Consider the following 24538-nt stretch of genomic DNA (forward strand, 5'->3'; position numbering starts at 1 on the left):
AGCATCCAGCAGGTGGTTATCTTTCTAAAGTGTGAGAGCCTGTCACCCTCCATGTTTAAAACCCTCCAATCCCTTCCCATTATTATTATTTTATTATTATGCTATGCTTTGGTATTTAAGGAACCAAATACCAAATCCAAGGTCATGAAGATTTTACCCTATGTTTTATTCTAAGAATTTTATAGCTTTAGTTCTTAAACTTAGATCTTTGATCCATTTTTTGAGTTAATTTTTTTAATATGGTATGAGATAGTATCCAACTTCATTCTTTTGCACATGGATATCCAGTTTTCCCAGCACCATTTATTGAAGAGCATGGTCTTGGCACCCTTGTTAAAAATCAGTTGACCATACACGTGTGAGTTAGAGTTAGGGTTAGGTCAGTGCAACCTCTCTGGAATCAGTTTGCTCAAATGAATCTAGTGCTCTTGTGGACCAGAAATAGGTGAGAAGTATATGAGCAAAATTTACTCATTATGCTTGTATTTGGGGTAGATTCCAAACCATCATTGCCCTGGCACATAATCATCAAATGCAATGTCAAATCCAAAGCCTCAGAGGAAAGAGTTCAGTCCCCAAGAGAGCAGTGAGAGCTTAACAGTGTAAACCTTTGTCCAGAGTGTATCAGCATTAAATTAGCACTGCTGAAACAGTACCTTGAAGATTTGCAGTAACACCTGGACGTTCCTTCCAATGTGCATATAAGTAGAATCCTGGAAGCTTTTTCTATTACTTGTCTTATGGCCTTACAGATTTAATGAACCGAATGAAAACTGAATCTCTGTTCCACATTCCATCCTTTATCTCTAGGTAAGACAGAATCTATTCTTATTTCAAGGTAGAGTTTTAAGTGTCCGTATTTCTTAAGCCACATTTAAAGGAATCATATCTTAAGTAATTTTAAATGTTGTCTGTCTTCATCTTGTACATAAAACTCCAGCAAATTTAATATTGGCATTCATCATGCTCTTCAAAGCAATCAAATTTGGGATCCTCAGCATTTCTGTGTCAATAAAATAAGGTGTGGAACTAGCAGATTCGATGAAGACCTGCTTCATCCTTGCCATACTGGACGTCTGCATGCCGTTTGACTTGGGTTTAGAAGATGGGGGAGTGGAGATGTTTCCAGGCCTGAGGCTCTTAACAGCAGAGATATGGAAGGGGGGAGGAGATCCCCAAGAGACCGGCTGTGGACTGCAGAGCATTGCCACTTGCCTCGTGGTGGCACTCCCTGGATTTGGGGCAGCTGTGGTGTTCTGAGAGGAGGACCTGAAAGTATTACAAGAGTTGTTGGATTTGAACAGATCTGCTTGGATCGGAGCAGCCCAGTCTGAGCCTGGCCACCACCGCTTTGCCCGCATCTGCTCTGTGGGCACACGGCATGTCTCTCTGGGTGCTGGGTGTACGGAGAACCGCCGGCTCGGGGCAGACGCAGGCAAGGACTCTTGCTGATATATTGAGTGTTTTTATCGTGAAAGGGTTAGGGTTTTGTCAAGTACTTTTTTAGCATAAATGAGATGATCATGTGTTTTTTTTCCCTTTCATTTTTTTATTGTGTATTACGTTGATTGATTTTTTTTTATGATTAATCATCATTGCCTTCATGGGATAGACCCCACTTGGTCATGGTGTATAATCCTTTAATATGCACTGACTTTGATTTGCTACTATTTTTGTTGGGGGTTTTTCATCTATATCTGTAAGGGATCTTGATCTGTAGTTCTCTCTCCTTCTAGTGCCTTTATCTGGCTTTGGTATCAGGATAGTGTTGGCCTCACAGAATGAGTTAGGAACTCTTCTTTCCTCTTCATTTTTTGGAAGAGTTTGAGAAGGAACGGTGTTGATTTTTCTTTAAATATTTGGTAGAATTCACCAGTGAAGGCATCTGGTTCTGGGCTCTTCTTTGTCAGGAGGTTTTTGATTACTGATTCCATCTCTTTGTCATGAGATGGAATATGAGATAATAGTCTCTCTGTTTTGGTTTTCTGTCTCTTCTGTGCCCGTTTTGTTGGCTTGTGTATTTCTAAGCATTTTTCTATTTTACCTAGTTTATCCAATTTGTTGTTCATAATATTCTCTTATAACCCTTTTTATTTCTGTAAAGTCCATAGCAATGTCTGCTCTTTCATTTCTGATTTTAGTTATTTGAGTCTTCTCCCGTTTTTTCCTGTCAATCTAAGTTTCATCAATTTTGTTGATCTTTTCAAAGAACCAGCTTTTGGTTTTACTGCCTCTGTTGTTTTTCTCTGTTTATTTGTCTCTGCTCTGATCTTTATTATTTCATTCCATCTGCTAGCTTTTGGTTCAGTTTGCTCTTATTTTTCTAATGTCACAAAGTTAAACATTAGGTTATTGATTTCAGATCTTTTTAAATGTAGACATTTGCTGCTAGAAATGTGTTCTGCGATCGTTGAGTACTTCCTATTATTCTTAGACTAGAATTCAAACTCCTCACTATGGTTTACAGATCCCCACATGCACTGATCCTGACCAGTTCTCTGGCGCTGTCTCCTTCCACTCTTCTCTTGGTTTGCCCAGGAATTGTTTTTATTTCCTGACTTACTAATTAACTTAATGCTTTAGTGTAGTAACATTAAATAGGTGAGTGACTGATTAACTTAATTCCTTAGTGAAATAACAATAACGTACCTTTTGATAGCATGTGGAACCATTGCTGTGTATCTTCGTGAAAAGTTTAAACATATATGGGAAAAGATTGAACGTAAATGTTCATAGCAACATTATTCATAGTAGCCAAAGGGTGGAGACAACTCAGATATCCACCATCTGATGAATGAGTAAACGAAATGTGGTCCATCCATACAGTGGAATGTTATTCAGTCATAAAAAGGAGTGAAGTTCTGATGCACGCTGTAACGTAGGTGAAATTCGAAGACATTCCACTAAGTGAAAGAAGCCAGACACAGAAGGTCACATGATATTTTATGATTCCATTTATATGAAATACCCAGAGTAGGCAAGTTCATAGAGACAGAAAGCAGGTTAGTGTTTACCAAGACACGGGCAAAAAGGGGGAGGACAACCATCACTTTAGAGGCGATGGTTCACAATGTTGTGAATATACTCAGTGTCACTAAATATAAATTTTATGTTACGTATATTTCACCACAATAAAAAAAATCAATTCAGTTTAAAAAATATATTTTTTTCTGTGCAAACAGAAAAAAATCTCATTTTCAAATAATGTTTTTTTTATCGGTTATTGAAAAACAAACCACATAGTTCAAAGACCAAAGTTTAAAATGAAAGATAAGTAAAAAGATGAAGACTCACTCTTTTACATTACGTTACATCCAGTGTCAGAGTGCTTGATATAAAATGGATTTTAAAAATCCGACTGTTTTATTTATTGTTTATTTCAGAGGAATATGCCGGTGGCTTGAACTCCAAAGGGTTTATCTCAACAGATAAATGAAATCTGGTGGTAGGCAGTGCAGAGGATGCAGAGCAGGGATCAGTAAACTACGGCTCTTTCTATGGGAATGCAGTCCTAGCCATTCATGTACATATTGTCTGTGGCTCCTTTTCACTGCAATAGCAGAGTTGAGTGCTTGCAAACCTTCCCAGGAAAAGTTTGCCCACCCTCAGTTTAGATACTCCATTTCGTATTTGACATCACTGAGGATTCAAGCCTCTTCTACAATGTACTCCAACATCCTCATTAACAAACTTTTATCCCCATGGCTGGCCAAAAAAAAACAACCTGGGCACATTCAGGTGAGGATATCTCCATGAATAAGAATTACACTGTGTGTTCCTCCCGGCTGGGTTATAACTTGCCTGAGGCTAAGAACCATACTTTATATTTACTTATATTCTTTATACTTTGCATTTAGAAAAGTAAGAAATAGTTTTATTAGGTCTATAAAAAAATCAGAAGAAAATACTCAGGGACACTTTTGATACTCTCTGTCTTCATTTCTCAGAAATAAATTACTGATATTATTTCTTTACATGTTCCTTTGTTATCCATAATCAGCAAATTCCACTTGGAAAGAAAAAGGAACAGTGCTATTCTAGCATGTCAAATAAAATGTAATCATGTCTTCTTGCCCCTCCTTCATCATCATTATCATCATCATTATTATTATTTTAAATAAAACCAAGGATACTTCAAATGCCAAAAAAAAAAAAGAATAGAAGCCTTCTTTTAATGTGTGTGTCCCTTTTAACTAGGGGCAGGCAGGGCAAGAGAAAGGGGAGGAGGTGAAAAAAAATGTAAATCATAATTGCATATCAATACCCTCATCTAAATTAGAAGAGGATCTATGCATAAAATAAATAAGACACACGGATATAATGTGCCACACAGGGAATATAGCCTATATTTTATTATAACTATAAATGGAATACAACCTTAAAAAATTGTGAATCACTACATCGTTACACCTGAAATTTATATAATTCTGCACATCAACTATACCTCAATAAACAAATAAATTAGAAGAGGGAAAAAAAATCCAACTATTTTGTTTATTGGCAGACTTCTTTAGTACATCTGGAATTCATACATTGAGTGTTACCATAGATATTTTTGTTTAACCAGTTTAGATTAACAAGATAAACCTTACACTCCAGGACTGTATCCTTGCCTCAGTTAAGATTGCAAAATGCTGTTCATTAATATATTTTTTTAATGAAAGAACATAGCTAGAAATCGATTCATCAGGTTTTAAATTTGTTAAGCAGTTATTCAACGTGGGGTTTTTTGGTTGGTAGTGGTTGTGGTGAGGAAAGAGCACAGAAAGCAATGGATTGATGTGTACTCTACTCGAAAGAAATATAAAAGTCAAAGATAAAATATATTACTGAAAATTATTCGCAAACGTCTAAATTGTAAGCTTATCTTCCTGAACTAATCGTTAATTGAGTTGCATGTGCCAAAGCAGGGTCATCGACAAGTGGAAAGGCTCGCATTCCCAGTGCTGCTGGAGTTCCCACAGTGATCTGTCACACAGTGTGACACCGGCTGTATTATTTTCTTATGTGAACTCTCTGATGAAAACACAAGGCATTAGTGAGATCTTAAACATGGAAGCCCAGACAGAAAGCATAATTAGTTCATTTACAACTGGTTCTTCCCCACTCTATTTATCTGACGCTCACCTAGTTCTATATAGACCTTACCATATAGACCTTACAAAGAACATTTAAAAAATAAATTTAAGGAGCCATGTGTTCTTTTTCGCTGCAATAACATGCAAGAGCCTGTTTAATCTTGGGGCAAGAGAGGTTGAATTTGTGAAGCTCTGTTTGTTTTAAGTTAGGTCAAGTTATATTGTATATGTTAGCTAATTAAGTAGAATTTACTGGTCTGTACAAAATTTGAACTAGCAGTCCTTCACACCACAGTATATTTTTTGCTCTAAGCAATATTGTTGGAATATTGGAAGGAGCATAGCTTAATTTTTTTAAAAAGAGCAGACGGACAAATCGGGCCTAAATCTAGATTCAAGCACCCGATGGTTGTTTAAATGAAAAGATTTACAAATGTACAAATGTACAAAAGATGTACAAATGTTTAAAGATTTGTACAGATGTCTTCATTTTTAAAAAATAATCTATCTTGTATTCAAATTGTTGAATACTTTATATTACAGTAAATTTGGTTGAAGAAAATGAGGAAAGAAATCAATTTGTAAAAATATACTCATGTTGAAATCAAAGAAGCCAGCCAAACGCAGTACGGACCAAGGAACCTGTAGTTTGGTTTGCTTTCCAGAATATGAATACCCAATGGTGGTTTAAATGAAAAACTGTTTATAGATTTGAACAGACGTCTTCATCTGTAAAACCCGCGCTGTGAAGGATTATTATGACATTCCACAAGTGGGTAGTAAGAGGCCGGCCCTCTGTAGGTGTTTGGTGTCTGTGATAATGTTGATGATAATTTGGATGACTTTCTACAAAAAAAAATTCATGGCCTTCTGTTGTTAGCAGATCTCTAAATGTTCATGTAATTTTCTCCATCCCTCTGAGTGGTTTTAGGGGGAAGGCGTGGGTAAAAATGTAAGATAAAGATGCCTAATTTGGTAAAATGATAGGAATGCGATTTCATCGTTCCCTGGATCCAATTTGCCTAACAGTCAGTTTCTGAAATTGACACCAAAGCAGTTTTTGTTGGGAGATGTGACGGAGCCCCTGAAGGTCCTCTCCTTTTCTGGCCTCTTTGGTAATTCACTATGAGTCAGTTGTTGCTAAGTGTGGATGTTTAACTAAGATCACACTTGGCGGATAATCACTTAAATAAGATCCCTTTTTGACGAGTCCATGGGGCGCTAATTCAGATTGAATAGAGGGAGATAAATTTTTGTTTCATTCTCATTCTGAGGTTATCGCCAATGACCTTCAAGGCTTGTGTATTGATAAGTCTGAGCAACCCTTGCTTTTTCTCCCAGAGTCAGGTTAACATAACGTAAAGTGAGTGCCTGCAGACGAAACTGTTATTTCCCCCCAGCTGTTTGCACCTGTACTGTCACCAGCCAGAGGTGGAGGGATGAAGGACACACGCATTGTGGGTATAATCTCAGCTCAGTGACTGGACAGTTTGCCGCTTAACGAACTTCGGGGAACGCTTAGGGTTTTCCAGTTTCTTTCACAGACGTGCATTCGTGTCATCGTTTATATTTATTGGGCACCAGCTGTGTGCCCAGAACTCTTGTAAGTATCATCAGTACAGTGGTGAACAAAACCTATGACATCTCTGCCCTTGTGGAGCCTGTATTTCAGGGAGGGATTTAATTGGTTGTGCTCAAGGCTAAGCAGCTGTAACAGGGAAGCCCCCCAGTAGTGCAGCCTCTGGAAGGCAGCAGGTCCTCTCTGTTCTGTAACCGTGCAGGTGGTGCAGCTGGTGGAGCAGCTGTGCCGCAGGTGTCCTTCAGAGGCCCAGCGCCTGGCCCCTGCTGCTTTGCCAGCCTTTGGGTAGCTTCCTCATCTGTCCTCCTCACCCATAGGACCCAGACTGGGCTGCTGCCACATGCAGCTCCAGCCCCAGCGAAGGGGACGCTGGGGTAATTTGTCCCTAAAGTGGAGGTGACGCAGATGCCACCCCATCCCTTCTGCTCGTCCTCCCGGGCCCCCTTGACTCTGATTTGGACGTATCACACTTGGCTACAAAGGAGGCTGGGAAGTGTAGCCTCTTGCTGGACCAGCTTCAGCACAAGGCAGGGGGTGGGTTTGGGGAAGCAGAGTGGGCTGTACTGCTCCCACCACAGGGAAGAATGACAAGGAAGCACCCAAGTTAAATATATGAAATGTCAGATGGTGGCAAGTGCTGGGGAGGAAAGGAAAGCCGGGGGGCATTGGAGAGAGGTGACAGTTTGAAGGAGTTCGGCAGGGAAGCCTCACTGAGTAGGTGACACTTGAGAAAAGAGCTACAGCAGTGGAGGGGTGATGCTCGAAGCCCGGGGAGGGTGCTGCAGGCCGAGGCCATGGCAGGGAGGAGGGATTCATGGGGCGCAGGGCGGGTGCTGGGAAGAGGGTGGGGCGGGGTGGTGGAGAGCTCGTTTTTGGATATGCCGGGCTTAGGTGCTTCCCCATCCATGTGGAGACGTCCAGCTGGCCGTTGGGTGTGTGACTCTGGAGTTGGGAAAGCAGCTTGGACTGGGAATGTAAAGTTCAGAGAAGTGACATGCAGCGTCTGACGTAATCCTGTTCTTTGCTGTGAAGACCATGCTCATCTCCGTGGGGAGAAGCCGGCCAGGCCACAGGGAGGTCACGGGCTCCTGAGCGCAGACCTGTCCGGGTGTGCAGGCGTGCATGGAAGCTCGTTCCGCCCTGAGAGAAGTTCTCACGGCCCCTCGCAGTGGATCTCGGTGCCACGTATGAGCCCCTGTGTAATCGTCCCTGGGGAGGCTGAGGTTCAGGGAGGGGCCAGATGGTGCCAACCAGCTCCGTCCTCCCTGTTTAGCACCCTCTGTGGAGAGTGGGCTCTGGGGAGAGGGAGGTTTTGTTCAGCAGGTTTTTAAACACAGCCTACTCAGGCGTGAGGTTGAACAAGCAGGGGGCTCGAGAGGAAGCAGAGCTGCAGTTACTAGTGGAGGGCGTCTGGGCACTGCCCCTCCTGCCATCTCGCCCTCGAATCCATTCCAGACTCAGGCCCCTCCGTAGAGTTTCCCCTCTGCCCAGCTCATCGTGCGACACTGAGATCCACGCTGGGCCAGAGGCCCTCAAGTGGAACCAGCTTCCATGCACACCTGGACACCTGCACACCTGGACACGTGGACAGGTCTGTGATCAGGAGGCCCGTGGTCTCTCTGGGGCCCGGCCAGCTTCTCCCCACAGAGATGAGCCACATTCTGCTTGTCGTTACCTGACAGATGTTTTACCTGCATCCCTGGACAGGGTGGTCCACCAGAAAGGATCCGAAGGCCAGGTTCCGGTTCTCAAGCTGCCTGCATGTTGCTGTGTGACCTTGAGCAAGTCCCTCAAAGTCTGGGTTTTCTCCTCTGTAAATAGAGGGTGGTCAACGGACTTCACCCCATCGTCAGGAGGGTGAGGTCACCGGAGGTGCACGTCAGCGTCAGGTGGAGGAAAGGTCCACTCCGGCCTGAACTCTTGCTCGGACATTCCTGAAAGCAGTCGGAGCCCGGCAACAAACCCCCCCGACACACACGTCTCCCCAGCCACGTTCTGAAGCTCTCTGGAGGCTGAGGTGCAAGGAGGGTGTCTCAGCTACTCGGATTCACTCACCTTGTCCCACTCCAAAGGGGGGAGCAGGCCTTATAGAAACACTTGCCAGGCCTTGCAGGTAACCCCCGTGTTCTCATCTGTTCAGATCCTCTCTCAGCGAACGTCGTGCCCTGTAGGACTGAGACGTCTTAGTCGCTACAGACACTCAGTACATCATCGTCCAGTTGAGCTGAGCCCACTGAAATGTTCAGTGTGAAACTGAACCCACGTACAGTGTGTCCTGTAACGTAAAATTTAAGTGAAGAAACAGCTCTCACTCTGAAGTAACTTGCCAAAGGGTAGTGCTGAGATCAGGGAGGAATCTGATAATTGGTGAGGGTAAGACGTGCCTTTGTGTTCCAGAAAAGTTAGAACTTTCCAGAGAATACGGGTAGTCCTATTCCTGGTTCCTTGGAAGTACCCTCAGGATCCTAGCAAGGTGAGGGTGAGGTGCCTTGTAGGCATCGAGGTGCTTGGCCAGGGAATTGAGTCAGAGCCGTGGGTGGAAAGAATCTTGAATCTCAGTATCATGGCAGCAACGACAGGTCAGAGAAGCAATCTTTTTTGGTTTGTAGTCAGTAAGTCCTTTTCTGAGCCAGGACTTAGTAGGGTAGAAGCCACGTCATACAGCTGGTACCGCTCCCTTCCCTCTGTTTTTACTGCTCAAGTCAAAAGAATGATAAGAAGATAGGCTTTTATCGGGAACTGATGTGAATGAGTTTCTGAGGGTAGTTCTAAAATCTAGTGATATTCGGCCCAGTCTCTCATAGCTTCTGTAGTTACGTCTGCATTGCTGATGTGACAAACTTGAGAATGATGAACCCATTTCCCATAAAAAAAAAAAAAAAAGATGGTGTTTGCTGTCAGGGTTGTCATAAACTTGTCCATATAAACAAGAATCAAGAATGTGGCTTTCAGAGCGTGCTTCCCATGGGGACTCTTGGGAGAGGTGTTTGCATTAACAAGATGCCTTTTCGTATATAGATGTCAGAAACTGAGAGGTGAAATGTCTGTATTTTCTTGTTCGTCTTCAGATGCTCCTGCCTGGGAAATGCATAGAGAAGTAGCTTATTTGGTGTAATTATGTTTAAAATGGATGTTAGTATGACAACTCAGTAGCACTGATATCACAGTATTAGTGCGCTTCCTTGGAAAGATATGTGTTACCAAGACTTTCCTGACTGGCTTGGGGAAAATGAGCCCTGAGTCACCAACCACCAAATTACAAATATACCCATTTGAGGGCATTTCAGCTGATTTATGTTAGAAACGGTTCCTTTTCTGTGAAGGCAAGGAAGTTGACTCATCCATTTTAGAAAGGTTTTAAACAATAAGAACCCAGAAGACTCTAATCTTGTTCTACTTTAACCTGAATTCCTGGTTCCTCGTAGGGTTTTTCTGAATATCTAATACTCCATTGATCAATGAGTTTAACTTAATCCTTACATCGTAGTCAGGAACTTTATCTTCGACTCAAATAATGTATTCAGTCTCATTTTGATAACAGTTCTGCTAAAGCCTAGTATTGACTAGAGCTTGGTTATTTGGTGGAAAGTTTCAGCTAAGGGGCCTGATCTCACTCTGAACTAAACCACTTTCTCACAAACATAAATCAACTTCACCATTTGGTCGCAACAGGTAATACTTAATGTTTCCCAAGCGTAGCCCACGATTTTACTTGCATTCGATATAAATTCCTATTCGTGTATTTACTTACCAGTGTTTGCACAGCTGTGCTTGTGTTCATACGTCCTCTTGTGAATTTGTCCAGCGACAGAGGCTGTTTCAGGTTTAGATTTCATCTCTATCAGGTCAGAGGTGTAATCTATTTAACTTGCTGTGTGATGAACATCTAACGTGTGCGATTTGATTATGACACTATGTCTACATAGCTAGAAGCGCTATTTGTTTATGAATATTAACACATGTTTACAAACAGATATCCTTCAAAATGTATGATTAGATTAAGATTCTTATTCATCCAGGTCCAAGGTATATGGTTTATGTGCCTTTCCCAGGGGCAATAAGAAACGTGTACAAGGGTGGCCCAGAATCACTGAGTGTAGATACACCAAGATTCAACATTCCAAAACGATCGCTCCTGCGGTCGTATTTTTATGATTCAATAATGTCAACCCTGAAGTTTCTCTCTGGCTCTAGCCGCAGGGGTTGTACAGTGGAAACCAGGCTTCAAGGGTTGGGATGGGGGTGGGGCCTGTGCACTCAGGGGTGGGGCCTGTGCAGTCAGGGGTGGGGCCTGTGCACTCAGGGGTGGGGAGAAAGTACCAGGTGGCCTTTTGTGCCGTGTGCAGCACAGATGCAGACACCAGCCTGTCATCTCTAGGGCTGCCAAGTCCATTACCATCACCGTGAGACACAGGGGCAAACGGCCCTCAAGATGTGCTTCGTCCAAACTGAGAAGTGCTGTCAATCTGAGATCACAACAGTGTTCGGTTTTTTTCTCCAAAACTTAGGTGTTGTTCAGTAATTTAACAGCTAAGGCGTTAAAAAATGTTCACTGTCTCAGAAATTGGGGGCCTGCTGTGAGGTTATGAATGATCCAAGTCCTGGTTTTCCCCTAAAGTGGACCCCCAAAGCATACTTTAGTTCAGCCTGCTTAAAACTGTAGAAGGTCTAATTCCAATTAAAGGGTGCATATCGAGTGCTTGCTCTGCGGCCCACACTGCCAAGTGCTGGGGAGGAAGAGCAAGATGACAGATTCCCAACTCGCAGATGGTTCTGGTCCAACGGGCCCGACAGCACACGTGTCGGGGCTGCGTGTGGTTGGTGTCATGGGAACAGAGGAGAGGCGCAGGGAGAGGTGCGGTATTCAAGCGATCCCCCAGGCGGAGGGAGAGTCTGAGCCCGCTAGAACACCTCCCCCTTGTCTCATCGATGTTGCATGAAGGCCACTGCTGCAGGGGACCCCGAGTTCAGTGTGAGCACCTGAGTCCCTTGGGTGGTCGAGATGTGCTGATTCCATCCCCGTGGTTTTCAGGTACCAGCAAGGTCAACCTGGTGAGGATCCCGTCCACGGCCTCCAGCCCACGGGACACGGCCCTGGCTGCCGTGATCTGCAGCGCCCTGGCCACCGTCCTGCTGGCCCTGCTCATCCTCTGCGTCATATACTGTAAGCGGCAGTTTATGGAGAAGAAACCCAGCTGTGAGTTCTGAGCCCTTTCTGTGTCTTAGCGTCTTGGTGAGGGTGTTTTGTTGGTCATCACTGCCATCCGGGTGTTCGACGAGAACCTAAGAGGAGAGTCAGGTTGCAGCCAAAGGGACAGAGAGAGCACGTGGAAACAGGCGTCCCAGGGGCCTGCTCCCCAAGAGGCCTCCTGCCAAAAGGCGCTGAGGGCGCGGCCACTGGGCAGCATCACTTCCCGGGGACCTGAGGAGGCAGGGGTACCCCCGCCCCTCGGCAGAAACACAGCTCGTCTGAGCTCTGGCAACACAAGTACCTTACAGCTCGAGCTGTCTTGACCGATTGTTTCGTATCTTTGCTTCCGTGTAAGAAGTATTTTTAGATGTGAACAACAGCTCTCCTTTCCTTTATAACTGCAAAAGCCGGGGTAGTTCTGGTTGCACTGGGATGTTTGTGGGCTCCTCCTGGGGAAGCTGTCTTGCTGACGGAGTTCTCGGCCTCCGCAGGGTCCCTGAGGGCACAGGACCTGCAGTACAACGGTTCTGAACTGTCCTGTTTCGACAGACCTCGGCTCAGCGGCCCTGCGCCCCACGCCTGTTGTCAGTGCCACCGGGACTCGGCCCAGACCTGCGGTAAGTTCAGCGCTTGGGGGCCACTAGGAATGCAGGCCCTGAAGCTGCAAAGAACTGCTCCCACTCAGTTTTCTAGTTAAAGCTAATCTAGTTCAGTCGTTCTCCCCTGTCCCCTGATGTTTTGGATGTTTTGTGTCTCTTAAGTATTTAACAGAAAAGAAGCATCTCATTAAAATTCTAGAATTTCTCAGTAACTTTTTAAGCAAGTTTGCCTTTATTTTGGGGTGAATTGATTTAAAATAATATGAGCCTTTTGTAGAGCAGGGGATCCATCTCCATCCTTGTCTGGTGGATTCCATCTGAACCTGCATGTAAGTGTCTTAGTGTGTTTTGGGATATCTTAAAGAAGAGGGAGGAGGGAGACCTATTGCAGGGTTTTCCACAAACCATAATTGCCTCTGGGGTTATTGACAGAAGTGAAAGTTTAGGGAAGTCCAGGCAGACCCCGGAGATACTGTGGGTTCGGTTCCAGACCACTGCAATAAAGTGAATATTGCAGTAAAGCGAGTCACGTGATATTTTGGGCTTTCCCAGTGCATATAGCGGTTATGTTTGCACTGTACTGAAGTCTGTTAAGTGTGCAACAGCATTATGTCTAAAAAAATAATGTATACACCTTAATTTAAAAATGCTTTATTGCTGAAAAATGCTAACCGTCGTCTGAGCCTTCAGCGAGTATAGTAGTAACATCAGAGATCCCTGATCACAGATCAGCAGAACAAATATAATAATAATGAAAAAATAATGAAAAATTCGAAATATTGTGAGAATTACCAAAATGGGACACAGACACAAAGTGAGGAGATGCTGTAGGAAAAATGCTGTCGACAGACCTGCTTGACACAAGGTGGCCACAAACCTTCACTTTGGGAAAAAGCAATAACTGTGAGGCATGACACAGCCGCGTCTGCCTGTGATTCAGATGGACTTGGTTTCTAACGTGGGCAAAAACGGGCAAAGGTCACACCAGCTGGCACACTTCCTGCCCCTGTCCCCACAAACTCACCTCCTCTGCAAAGTAAAAATCGACGCGGCCGCAGCCCTTCCAGAAGCCTGCCCGCCACCTGCCCCATCCACCCCTCACGGGTCCCCCGGCACCTGTGGTTGCAATAGCGCAGCAGCATTTTGTCTCCTGTAACCTTCCTTGAAGTTAAACATTTCCCAATTCAATTGCTTATTGTCTCAGAACTGTCCGATCTTTCTTTTCAAGAAATTGAAGGGTTCAGCTTTTCAGTCTAATATTTAATATGTGGGATAAGGCATCTTCAACGTAATTATTTCTCTACTGGCCACTACTGTCTTCTGCTTTAGGGTTAAGAACAAAACATGGGATTGCCATGGCATGCGTGCATCTGGTTTTGCCTTTGCCTGCAGAGATCGTAGACTCAGCTCCCGACAGCACCGATGCCTTGGTGATTCTCAAGGCGGCCCAAGCACCGCATTTTCTAGATGCTGCACCAGGCGCTGCCCCTAGATCAGAGTTAGCAAACAGGATTGCTTGAGAGAGAAACTTGGGTTTCAATGTGATCAAGTACAGCTTTGTGCAAACTCTGCCTCATCGTCACTTCTATCTAAAAGGAAGATTAAATACGTGGAAGGCTTTGTCGCACGTTGTTGAAACAGAACACAGAGACTGGACAGCACCCGCCCCCGCTGTCACCCGCCCAGGTTCAGTGTCGCTCATCATATAAATTGCTTCTTCCTTAGTGACAGTGCCTGTTTTCTTTTCACTTTTATTTTGACATAATTTCAGACTTACAAAAATGTTGGAAGAATAGGACAAAGAATTCCCACATACCCTGTCCCTAGATTCCCCCAGTATTAACATTTTATCTCATGTCCACATTTGCTGTATCATTTTTATCTCTTTCTAAGTATGGTGGGTGTACACAGTCGACCCTTGAACAACTTGGGGGTTAGGGGCACCCACTCTCCGCCCAGTCAAAAATCAACTTGTAACTTAGAGTTGGCCCTCTGTATCTGCGGCTTCCCTGTGTTCACGGTTTCTCCGTATCCGTCCTACATCCTCGGAGCCAAATACCCACTGATCGTGTGGCACTGTAGTATTTACTGTTGAGGAAAATCCTCCAATACGTGCAGCCACACAGTGCAAATCCATGTTGTTCGAGGGCCAACTGTGTGCTTTACATAGACATGCACACAGTTTTTAAATTTCCATTTAAAAATCAGTGGCAGGGAGTTCACTGGTGGCCTCGTGGTTAGGATTCTGGGCTTTCACTGCTGTGGCCTGGGTTCAGTCCCTGGTTGGCGAACTGAGATCCCACAAGCTGTGCGGTGCAGCCAGAAAAAGAGAAACATCTGTTGCAGATAAGGTGTCCCTTTACTTCAGTGCTTGGTTCCTAAGAACAAGAATGTTCTCTTACACAACAGTGTGATTAACGCTCATTTCCTAATTTTGTCTGTATGTTTTACTATATCTATAGTTTTATAAAATCAGAATTACATATGTCTGTATATGTAGAGAGAGACGTCTAGAAGGCTGTTCAGAAACGTGGACAGTGTCTTGCAGCTTATGGAATTAAGGAAGATTCATTTTTTAATTTCTGATCTAATCTCTCTGTTTTTAAAGTTTTTTTCTTCAGTGAATGTGTATTATCTTTGTAACCAAACATACATACCGCTTCAGTGAACATAATAGTTTGCAAAGCTGTGTGCACGTAGATAGTTATTCTTTAAGATACATTCCTAGCAGTAAAAAAACAAAAAGTTGTGTGTGTGTGGGGTTAAAGGGTTTAGACGTGTATGTTCTGTGCCGCATGGCTAGCCCACTCTGCAGAAACCCTGTGCTCTTTCCGCCCTCGTCAGCCACAGGTGAAAGTCTCATTTCACGTACCCTCTCATCATTCCTCTTCATCCTTATTTTCATTGTAGTAAAATAGACATCACCTTAAATTTACCGTTTTAGCCGTTTCTCAGTGTACAGTTGGGGGGCATTAAGCACGTTCACATTGTTGTGAAACCATCACCACCATCCCCAGAGCTTCTCCACGACCCGAAACTGAAACCCTGTCCCCTTTAAACACTCACCCCCTATTCTTCCTGCCCTCCAGCCCCTGGGACCCACCATCCTACTCTCTGTCTCCAGGAATTTGACTCTTCCGGGTCCTTCATAGAAGTGGTCCATCATTTTTAAGATAAGAAAAAAGAGAAAACATTAAACCTCATAACCCCTTTCCCCCCGAAAGTCACCCAAAGGGGAATAGCTAAATTTTCGAGAGCAGTGTTGAACTGGTATAAACAAGCACTGCTCCTCACAGCCCTGCCGGCTTTCCTAGGGCCCGTGCATCTCATCCCATCCCCGTGCTGTGACGGGGCCTGCAGCGTCGGCCGGGAGACTCCTGCTTGTAGGGTGCACTCCAAGGCCATTCTTCAGGACAGGTAAATGGGTGCTTTTAATCTATATAATTTCGTGTTCCCGCATGCAAATATACAGGCTACTCACGTACCAGTTTTCATGGGAAACTATGGGACATCACTTTTTTAGTGTCATTAATAACATTCTAGACATTGTAGGGGGTGGGAACTTTGGCAAGAACTAGGTAAGTGTCTCAGGGTTACTGATAGCCAGGGTAACATTCTTTATATTCCACTAATTTTGTTTTTGTCTTATATTCATGATTTGTGACACTTCCATCATCCGTAAGTAATTTTTAGCATGTCACATACTCAGAGAATTTTAGAACAGCAATCAAAGGAACTCAATTAAGACCCAGGAAACTGCCTATTTTAGACATCGGATTAAGTTTATATTGGTTAGAAGTAGGTATAAAAATTTGGTTTTAAAGTAAACATAGTAATTTAACTTACTGTATTGAAGGAAGTTTATAACAAAGGAAGTGTGAGAATTCTGACTCAATAACTTGTTGTTTATTTCATCTAGAAAACTGAAAAGCATAGCTGGAATGTTGCTTTGTAGTAGGTTTTTCTCCCAGTAGAGTACTTACAGCTCTTTCGAACATGTGTCCAGAGACACAGGTCCAGCGGGGGAAGCAGTGCCGACTTTCTTTGGGTCCCTTCCGAGGTCCGTCTGTGGCGAGTTTTCGGACGCCTGGCCGCTGATGCAAAATCCCAGCTGTGGTGACGACATCTCTTCTTGCGCTTCTTATCCTGAGCTCCCTGGAGAAGACGTTCACTCTCTCAATCCAGAGAGTGCAAGTTCAGCATCCTTGGACTCAAACAGTAGTCGGGGTCTGGTGGGCGGAGCAGTTCCAGTTCAAGCTCACCCTGAAAGCTTTACAGAAACTACTGATTTCTCGAGACTCAACAACTCAGTGCCAGAACCAGCGCTAACTCAGGACGCGCTCACTGCCAGAAAGCAGCTGGCTCAGGAGAGAGGAGATGCCCATCACCTGGCCACTCAGCCGCCACCCCAGGTAAGGCAGCGACGGATTCGGTGTGGGCACAGCAGTGACTTAAGGAAGCCCAGAGGGAACAGGACTCTGTCCCCCATTAAATGTGGGGGAACCTGGGGAGAAGGTCTTTCCATCCTTCATAACTTCTTGTATGTTATAGGAGAATATATTTAAATTAAATTTCAGGAGTCTTTTTTTTTTAACTAACAGCTTATCTCTAAGGCCATCCAGGGCAGCCGCATTCTTTTCTCCTCTTGTCACTCCAGCTACCCAGCACCGCACCCCAGCACCATCCTGGCTGAGAGATGAATTAGTTATGGGAGCATCTTGGAAGCAGTTCCTCACCTTTGTCTTCCTCTGTGATGTTCTTATGCCCAATACTTATATGCTGTCCATTCACGGTCAAGTTAATGAGAATTCAGGTCCCCTACGGCTACCCTTTCCCCTCCTCTCTCTTTCTCTGGTTTTTCTAGATCGCTTTGCTTTGACTGATTGATCAGTTTGGTTGGAAATTGATTGTTGGTTGTGATCTGGCACCCAATACAGCAGAAGATCCTTCCAGATGGAAGGGTCTGACATCAGGTTTTGGGGTGGGGCAGGTGGTGACTGAGCGAGGTGGGCTCTGACCCCGGGGGCCCCTGGGCCCTGTCCCTGCCTTCTCGTCCAGGTGAGGAGGTGGCCTTTGCTGAATTGGGCTTGGTGTGTACAAGCGTTCCCTGAATGTGAGCACACACATTGTTGGTGTACGTTCTTCTGGAAGAACGATGCCGGCCTTGAGTATGAAAGGGCAGAATCACAGCAACAGGGGCTCCCAGGCCCCGCAAGCCCTGTTCTGCACAGACAGGGCTGCTCTCATCCTCGGTCCTTCCTGCCCCAGATCAGGGACGCGGCCGATGGGCCACAAGCACGCTGCGCGGGCTCCTGGATAGCACCTCTGTTTCCTTGAGACGTCCTGTCTTTGTCTAATAAAGTCAGAAAGAGTCTAAAGTCAGTGTGGACGGAGATCGTTCCTTCTAAGAACGCATATGTGGGTTTATGTGCATCTAAACCTGCAGTACTTTTTTTTTAACTATGAAGAAAATCTATAAAGCATGTACAGGGAATTCTGTACTGAAAACATTTGTTGGCTTTGGAGAAAAAACGATGTTGGTTTTCTTATAATAACGGAAATGAAGAAGAGATCCATGAACGGAGGAAGATCAAACAAATGAGGCCGTTTAAAGAGCCCAGACTGTGCAGCTCTGTGGCTGGAAAGCTCACTCACTGACCTTGTTCTTCGGGGCCAGCCGCTGATTTTCACACTGTTCATGAGGATAATAAGAAAAGACTTAAGAGTTGGCCTAGGTGCATATAGGTCTCAGCATGGACGTGGCCCACAGACCTTTGGACAGAGAACCCCCAGCAGCCCAGAGCAGCTAACAAGCCCCGAGAACGGGTGAGAGGAGGACGCGGAAGACAGGATACGGGGCCCTTTGTCAGTTAATCCCAACATCCCAGTCGGAAGCCTTGCCACGCACTCGAAAATGAACATCTTAGGACACTTAATATTTCATCTGAGTCACGTCTTCATTACAAAGTGCTGAAGTTTCTTTTCCATCAAGTCACTTGGTTCTGATGATAAACTTGCTTGTGTTACCTTCACGAACTATCTGTTTCACCTTCTCGTGTATCCACTGTCAGAAGAAAGTCTGAGTGGCTGCAGTGACGGTGCTACCATCGCACTAGCTACAGTTCTTCCGAGTATTGTCAGTAAATAGAATTACTGCTCGTCTTAATTTTGTAGCTTGTCCCCAGTTTTGTGGTGTAAATTCTAAAACTAAGGAATGAAGCATCTCGAAGCCACGTCGTGTCAGAAGCAACCCAGCCTGCCCTTTGTCCTGTCTGTGTTATGGAAGAGGTGGAGGTAGGGTGGATGAGCCCTTTTGTCCCAGCTACATGGATGCAGAATTGTGGAAACGTAGTTCAGTGTGTACGATTGGTGCATCATGACATGAATTCTTTTCATAGAGAGTTGTCAAGGTAATTATGATTACATAAAGATACCTTCAACTCAAAGTCTGATGGAAAGTTGTAAATACATATAAGATGAATGAAGAAATGTTACATACAGCTTGTTCCATGTAATTTATTTATTTATTTTTGAGGTAGTTTTCAGTGGCTAAGGACATCACCAAATTTTTTTTTTATAAATTTATTTATTTTATTTATTTTTGGCTCCGTTGGGTCTTCGTTGTTGCACGCGGGCTTTCTCTAGTTGTGGTGAGCGGGGCTACTCTTCCTTGCAGTGCGCGGGCTTCTCATTGTGGTGCCTTCTCTTGCTGTGGAGCACGGGCTCTAGGCACGCGAGCTCTAGAGCGCAGGCTCAGGAGTTGTGGTGCACGGGCTTAGTTGCTCCGCGACATGTGGGATCTTCCCGGACCAGGGCTCGAACCCGTGTCTCCTGCATTGGCAGGCGGAATCTCAACCACTGTGCCACCAGGGAAGCCCCACTCCATGTAATTTATTAATGAAAGGTTTTTATAGGCTTTCCAAGATGTGTTGTCTTATAACTATTAGATAATTTTGGCAAATCTAAATAAGACATCCTGAATTCAGGAAAGAGATTGTTAAAATGTAAATCATTTCCATTTTCTCCATATAATTAAAAATAGCAGGGCTTCCCTGGTGGCGCAGTGGTTGAGAGTCTGCCTGCCGATGCAGGGGACACGGGTTCGTGCCCCGGTCCGGGAGGATCCCACATGCCGCGGAGCGGCTGGGCCCGTGAGCCATGGCTGCTGAGCCTGCGCGTCCGGAGCCTGTGCTCCGCAACGGGAGAGGCCACAACAGTGAGAGGCCTGCGTACTGCAAAAAAAAAAAAAAAGAATTTGATTTCGGAAGCTTTCTATTAATGGACCAGAGGGCAGGACTCCTGGCTCCTCAAGTTCAAGTGCAGTGAGCTTGGCCCCTGATGTGGGCTCACTCCTAACTCAGGAGGGCACTGTTTTCTGTTCAGGGGGTGGATGAGGGCAGCTGTTGCCAAAACAGCCCCACCCCTTTTTAAACAATTTATTTCTATTTTATTTTCAATGAAACTTTAAATTCCTACCCAGGCACTCACTTGTATTTTAACCTCTATTTCACGTGAATACAAGTTTCATTCACTTGTATTTTAACCTCTGTTCACTCTTTTTCCCCAGCTTTATGGAGATGTAATTGACATATAACATAGCAGAAGTTAGAGGTGTACAGTGTGATGATTCGATTTATTGCCAAGTGCACCAGGGGACTTTTGTCTGTATTTGGTGTGAGGCTCAGATCTCTAATGTGTGATGCATTTGTTTCCGAAAATTTATTTTTACACGGTAGTCTTCCTGTGGGTAGTTTAATGCCACCCAGAGTCTGATAATGATATGGTTCGGGATAAAGCAAATAGGGGTGAGAGCTGTCTTTAGTCCGTATGATTCCATTTTAATCAAATGTTCCCTGAACACACCTCCCCAGAAGGGAACCAGGTCTAAGATACTGAGACATCACTTGCTAAGGTATTTGGGAGAAGGAAGCCAGCCTGTTTAATAACAGGAAAAGCTTTCTTTGGTGGTGTTTCTTAACCAACATTTTAAATGTCAACATGAAATAATGGAAGGAATGCTAGAAAAGATATGAGATGACCTGGGTTCTAGTTTCTCAGTCTATCAACATCTCTATTTTTTCCTTATTGGCCAATTAAGTATAATTTTCCTCCCTGGTAGCATTAATATGGTTGTTATTATCATATCAGTTGATCAATATATTTGATAAAACTATCTTATTATTGAGAGAACCTCAGAAGTTTCTATTTCTAGATAATCTCCTTAGACCTTTGAAAAAAATTTTTTCTGTAAACGTGTCTGATATGTCACTAATGCCAAATTAGTGGTAAGTTAATGAAGGGTTATGGCGTGAATGAAGGTTTCACTCACGTACAATAACACGCAGGTGACCCAAGCCTCACCCCCTCCCAAAGTGAGGTCACTGTGCTTTTGTGATAAGGGACAGATCTAAAGGCTGCTCTCTCCCGAGGACGTTTGCCCTGTGACGTATGTGTGAATATTCCAGGGAGGTCATTATAAGAGAAGTCTCATTCCCAGACTCTTTCTAAACTTTCTCCAATGGCTTCACAGAATTTTTAAATTCAAAGACTAAGAATAGCATTAATTATTAACCATCTTTGTTCTTTTAAAGAATAGACTAAAGAATCCTAAAATCTTTACCTACAGCTGCTTTAAAGGAGTGCAACACAGAAACAAGCGTTAAGTGTTTGACTGAGGTTGAAAATCAGCAAAAGAATTGTTCATTGATACAGTTTGTTTGGGGCACATTTTCATCTTTTAAGGTCTGCACATATGGAGTGACTGTGGGTTGTTAGGAAATCTTTGTTTTTATTCTCAGAGTACGTGGGTACCTGATATTGGGACACCCTTACAGGAACTTCTCGTCCATATATTATAGAATTCATGTGCGCAATTAGTAGAAGCTAAGCACCGTAAATGTTTACAGTCCCAGTTTAGGGCTTTAATTTGTCAGGCGCTGTGTTCAAAGCTGTCCTTCTGTCGCCGTTTCAGGAGGCCGAAAGGACTTGCTTCTTTCTGCAGTGAAGTGTCGTGTGGAGCCCAAAGGGCAGCCACTCCTCTGCGTATGGACTCAGCACCGTCTGGACCTCGCATGGCTTCTGGGGGAAGAAAGTAAATCTGAACCACACTGATGGCATTTTAAGCCTTTCAACCGGTTGCTTCTGAGCCAGACCAGCTGCAAGCTGAGACCTCAAGGAATACACTCCAGGCACTTCTGAGACTTTGCATCTTTCCTACACAAGAAGCTTCTACGCTACAGGCTGACTTCAGAGACTGACGGGCCAAGTTTGCAGCCACCGAGCTTAGGGGTATAACGAGAAACAGAAATGCATTCATGCTTCTTTTCGTGGTGGAGGTGGTTTGCCAAGACTGAAGACCCAGAGTAAAAATTTTCATTTACATTTTCTTTCCAGAAATAATTTCAGATATCCTACTAAAAGTCGGCGTCAGATGAGTTACCTTAGTTTTTAGGTAGCATGGGTTCAAAAGGGAGTGTTTTTATTTCCTGAAGGTCACCTTTTCATCTTCTAAATAATTAGCATAGGAGGTTAGAATTGACTTCACATGGCCTGCCTGAGTCTTGGGTTTATTAGATGATGTTAACTGTCCTAACTGGGAATCAGAAGAGACCAAATCTTGCAGAATTGAGGCTTCTCGCCTCAGCCACTGTCTTGTGAACAGCGGCCGAATTAGTTAACAAGAGGGGCCTGAGTTAGGACATGTATTTGGGAAAGGACTGCCCATCCCTCTGAGTTAAAAACCCCTTAGCGTGCGCATCCTAGATTAGCAGATTTATGTGAAAATCCATTGATACGGAAGCATTTGTTACTTCTGTCCCTGGGACTGAGCTTAAAAGATCCAGAATTTCTCTTTTATAGAGAATCGGTATTTATAATGATCTTTTATTTGCATCGTATTTTATACTAAAGGCTTTAGAAATGACAACATATCAGGTTTCCCTGCTACTGAAGCATGACACCAGGTGAGTAGTCTTAGGAGACTCTGCATATTAGGACCAGAAGAAAAAGCACAGCTTGTAGGCAGCGTTTAGGTGAATGGATTATAATTGCCACACAGGGCTCCCACCAATCTCCTAAGCTTCTTCAGCACAGGAATTCCCACCGTAGCCCAACGGCGCTGGACTTAAGAGTCTGGTGCTTCTATGAAGGCGATCCATCCCGTACCACCTTGGTATTTACCTACTAGAATTAGCCCTAGAGCTGAGACAGAAATAACCCAGCTCAGTCATGAACCAGGGGATGGCTCGTTGGCTCGCCTCTGCGCCCTGGAGAGGAATTATTTGAGCAGAATTTATTTTTTTTCCTGCTTGAACGTATGTGATCAGCTCTGGTTGTTGTCTTTTAAGTGATTACTATTAGCTCTGTCCCATTTGCACTTAAAAAAGAAATAGACCTTTGAACATCCCTGTGTTAGAGAATGCTGAGATATTTTGTTTCCAAATCAGTCTTCTACCTGACATTTAAAGTGAGCATTAGAGGGTATTCCTGGGCAGTCCAGTGGTTAGGATTCAGCACTTTCACTGCCGAGGGCCTGGGTTCAATCCCTGGTCAGGGAATTAAGATCCCGCAATAGAAATCTGCCTTTTCCAAGGACATTTTTATCTTCCCTCTTATTGCCCCGTGCTTTGCTCTCTTGCAGTAGTGAGCTCTCACGAGGCCTCTTCCTCGTGCTGGGACTGTCCCTCCATCTGCAGCTCAGGATCCCTGTGCGGACATGAGCTCACGGTATGTCGTGCACGTGACCTCCGTTCCTTTGACTGAAATGGGAAATTAGAGGGTCTCATGGTAAGGCACAGCCTTTCCTGTCTACCTGGTGTCCGGTCATAGTTGATTGACTTTCTTTGTTCTCTTCCTTTTTTAGCCTAAACCAGTGGTTCCTAAGCTCTGGTACTCACCAACTCTTCTGAGACTTGCCCTTAGGAAATATATGTAAAGTATTTAGGACCTGATCACAAGAGGTCCACGAAAATGCAAGTTTCACTGTAAGTCACATGTGTGCCGTTCGTAGTTTGTAATCCGATCACTTTTGTGGTGACAGAGGGGTGATCCAAGTAGGCCAGGGCTGTGCTCCTTTTTGTAACCCGAGTATATTTTCCACATGTAGAGCCCTCTTCAACTTCAAAGGCAAAAACCCTTGCAGGAGAAAGCTAAGACTGATGGGAATGAGACTTTGGCCACAAATCCTGAAACATCACTTTTGATCAATAGAGAAACACTTAGGGTTAAAAAATTGATTTCATTTGATTCTGCATTTGAAAAATCCTGGATTATTTTGTTGTGGACCATTTTTAAAGTCTTTATTGAACTTGTTACAATATTGCTTCTGTTTTATGTTTTGGGTTTGTTTTGATCCCAAGGCATGTGGGATCTTAGCTCCCTGACCAGGGATCGAACCCACACCTCCTGAATTGTAAGGCAAAGTCGTAACCACTGGACCGCCAGGGAAGTCCCGATCCTGGGTTATTTTTATCCAGAGGAAGACAGTTTACTACCATGTGCTATGGAAGCATACAATGATGTTATAGTCTGCACTCTTTGTCAATGCTGTAGAGGACAATCCAGTTGGCATTTCATGTCAATATCCTGCAGAACTCAGCTGCTAGGGTGCTGCTGCCAGGAACCGCCATCAGCTAGTAACAGGGCTGGGAGTGCAGGTGCTCGAGACTTCCGGCACTGCAGACGCTCACTGACAAGGATGAGATCAGCGTTGGAGAACAAGCACATAAAGGCGTGGGGTTTTCTAATCTTGTGTGTATGGAATGTATTTTTCAAATGTAGGTTTTTCTACTTTAGATAAAGCGTTAATGTTGCCATTACCTAGGTTAAGCACTATTGTCTGTGCTAGTAAAAAAAAAAAATAGAAAAGGAAAAACTATCCATCATTGCTTTAAGGCAGTCAGCTTGCATCAGTTTAGACCCCATCATGACTGTTTTGCATACTGGAACTGATACATTTGTAAATGTTGGTTTTCTTACATAACTAGTTTTGTAAGACCTTTTTTTTATTTGTGAATAAAATTGTTACCTGGTATTCTTATCGACACGTCTGGTGAGAAAATGGTTGATGGTGTGAATGCAGGTATGTGTTCCC

General features: G+C 44.1%; 1 protein-coding gene across 1 annotated transcript in view; it reads left to right on the forward strand.

The window, feature by feature from the left end:
• TNFRSF19 (TNF receptor superfamily member 19) overlaps window positions 1-21866 on the forward strand; it is an 87093-nt gene extending 65227 nt beyond the window's left edge. Inside the window, exons 6-10 of the mRNA XM_059995708.1 lie at window positions 11690-11854; window positions 12340-12465; window positions 15762-15864; window positions 16454-16859; window positions 21419-21866. Coding sequence (XP_059851691.1) covers window positions 11690-11854; window positions 12340-12465; window positions 15762-15864; window positions 16454-16859; window positions 21419-21451 — 833 coding nt within the window. The 3' untranslated portion in view covers window positions 21452-21866. The remainder of the gene's footprint in view (window positions 1-11689; window positions 11855-12339; window positions 12466-15761; window positions 15865-16453; window positions 16860-21418) is intronic.
• The last annotated feature ends 2672 nt before the right edge of the window (window positions 21867-24538 follow it).

Source organism: Delphinus delphis, chromosome 18 (genome assembly GCF_949987515.2).
Source record: "Delphinus delphis chromosome 18, mDelDel1.2, whole genome shotgun sequence".
Taxonomy (NCBI): domain Eukaryota; kingdom Metazoa; phylum Chordata; class Mammalia; order Artiodactyla; family Delphinidae; genus Delphinus; species Delphinus delphis.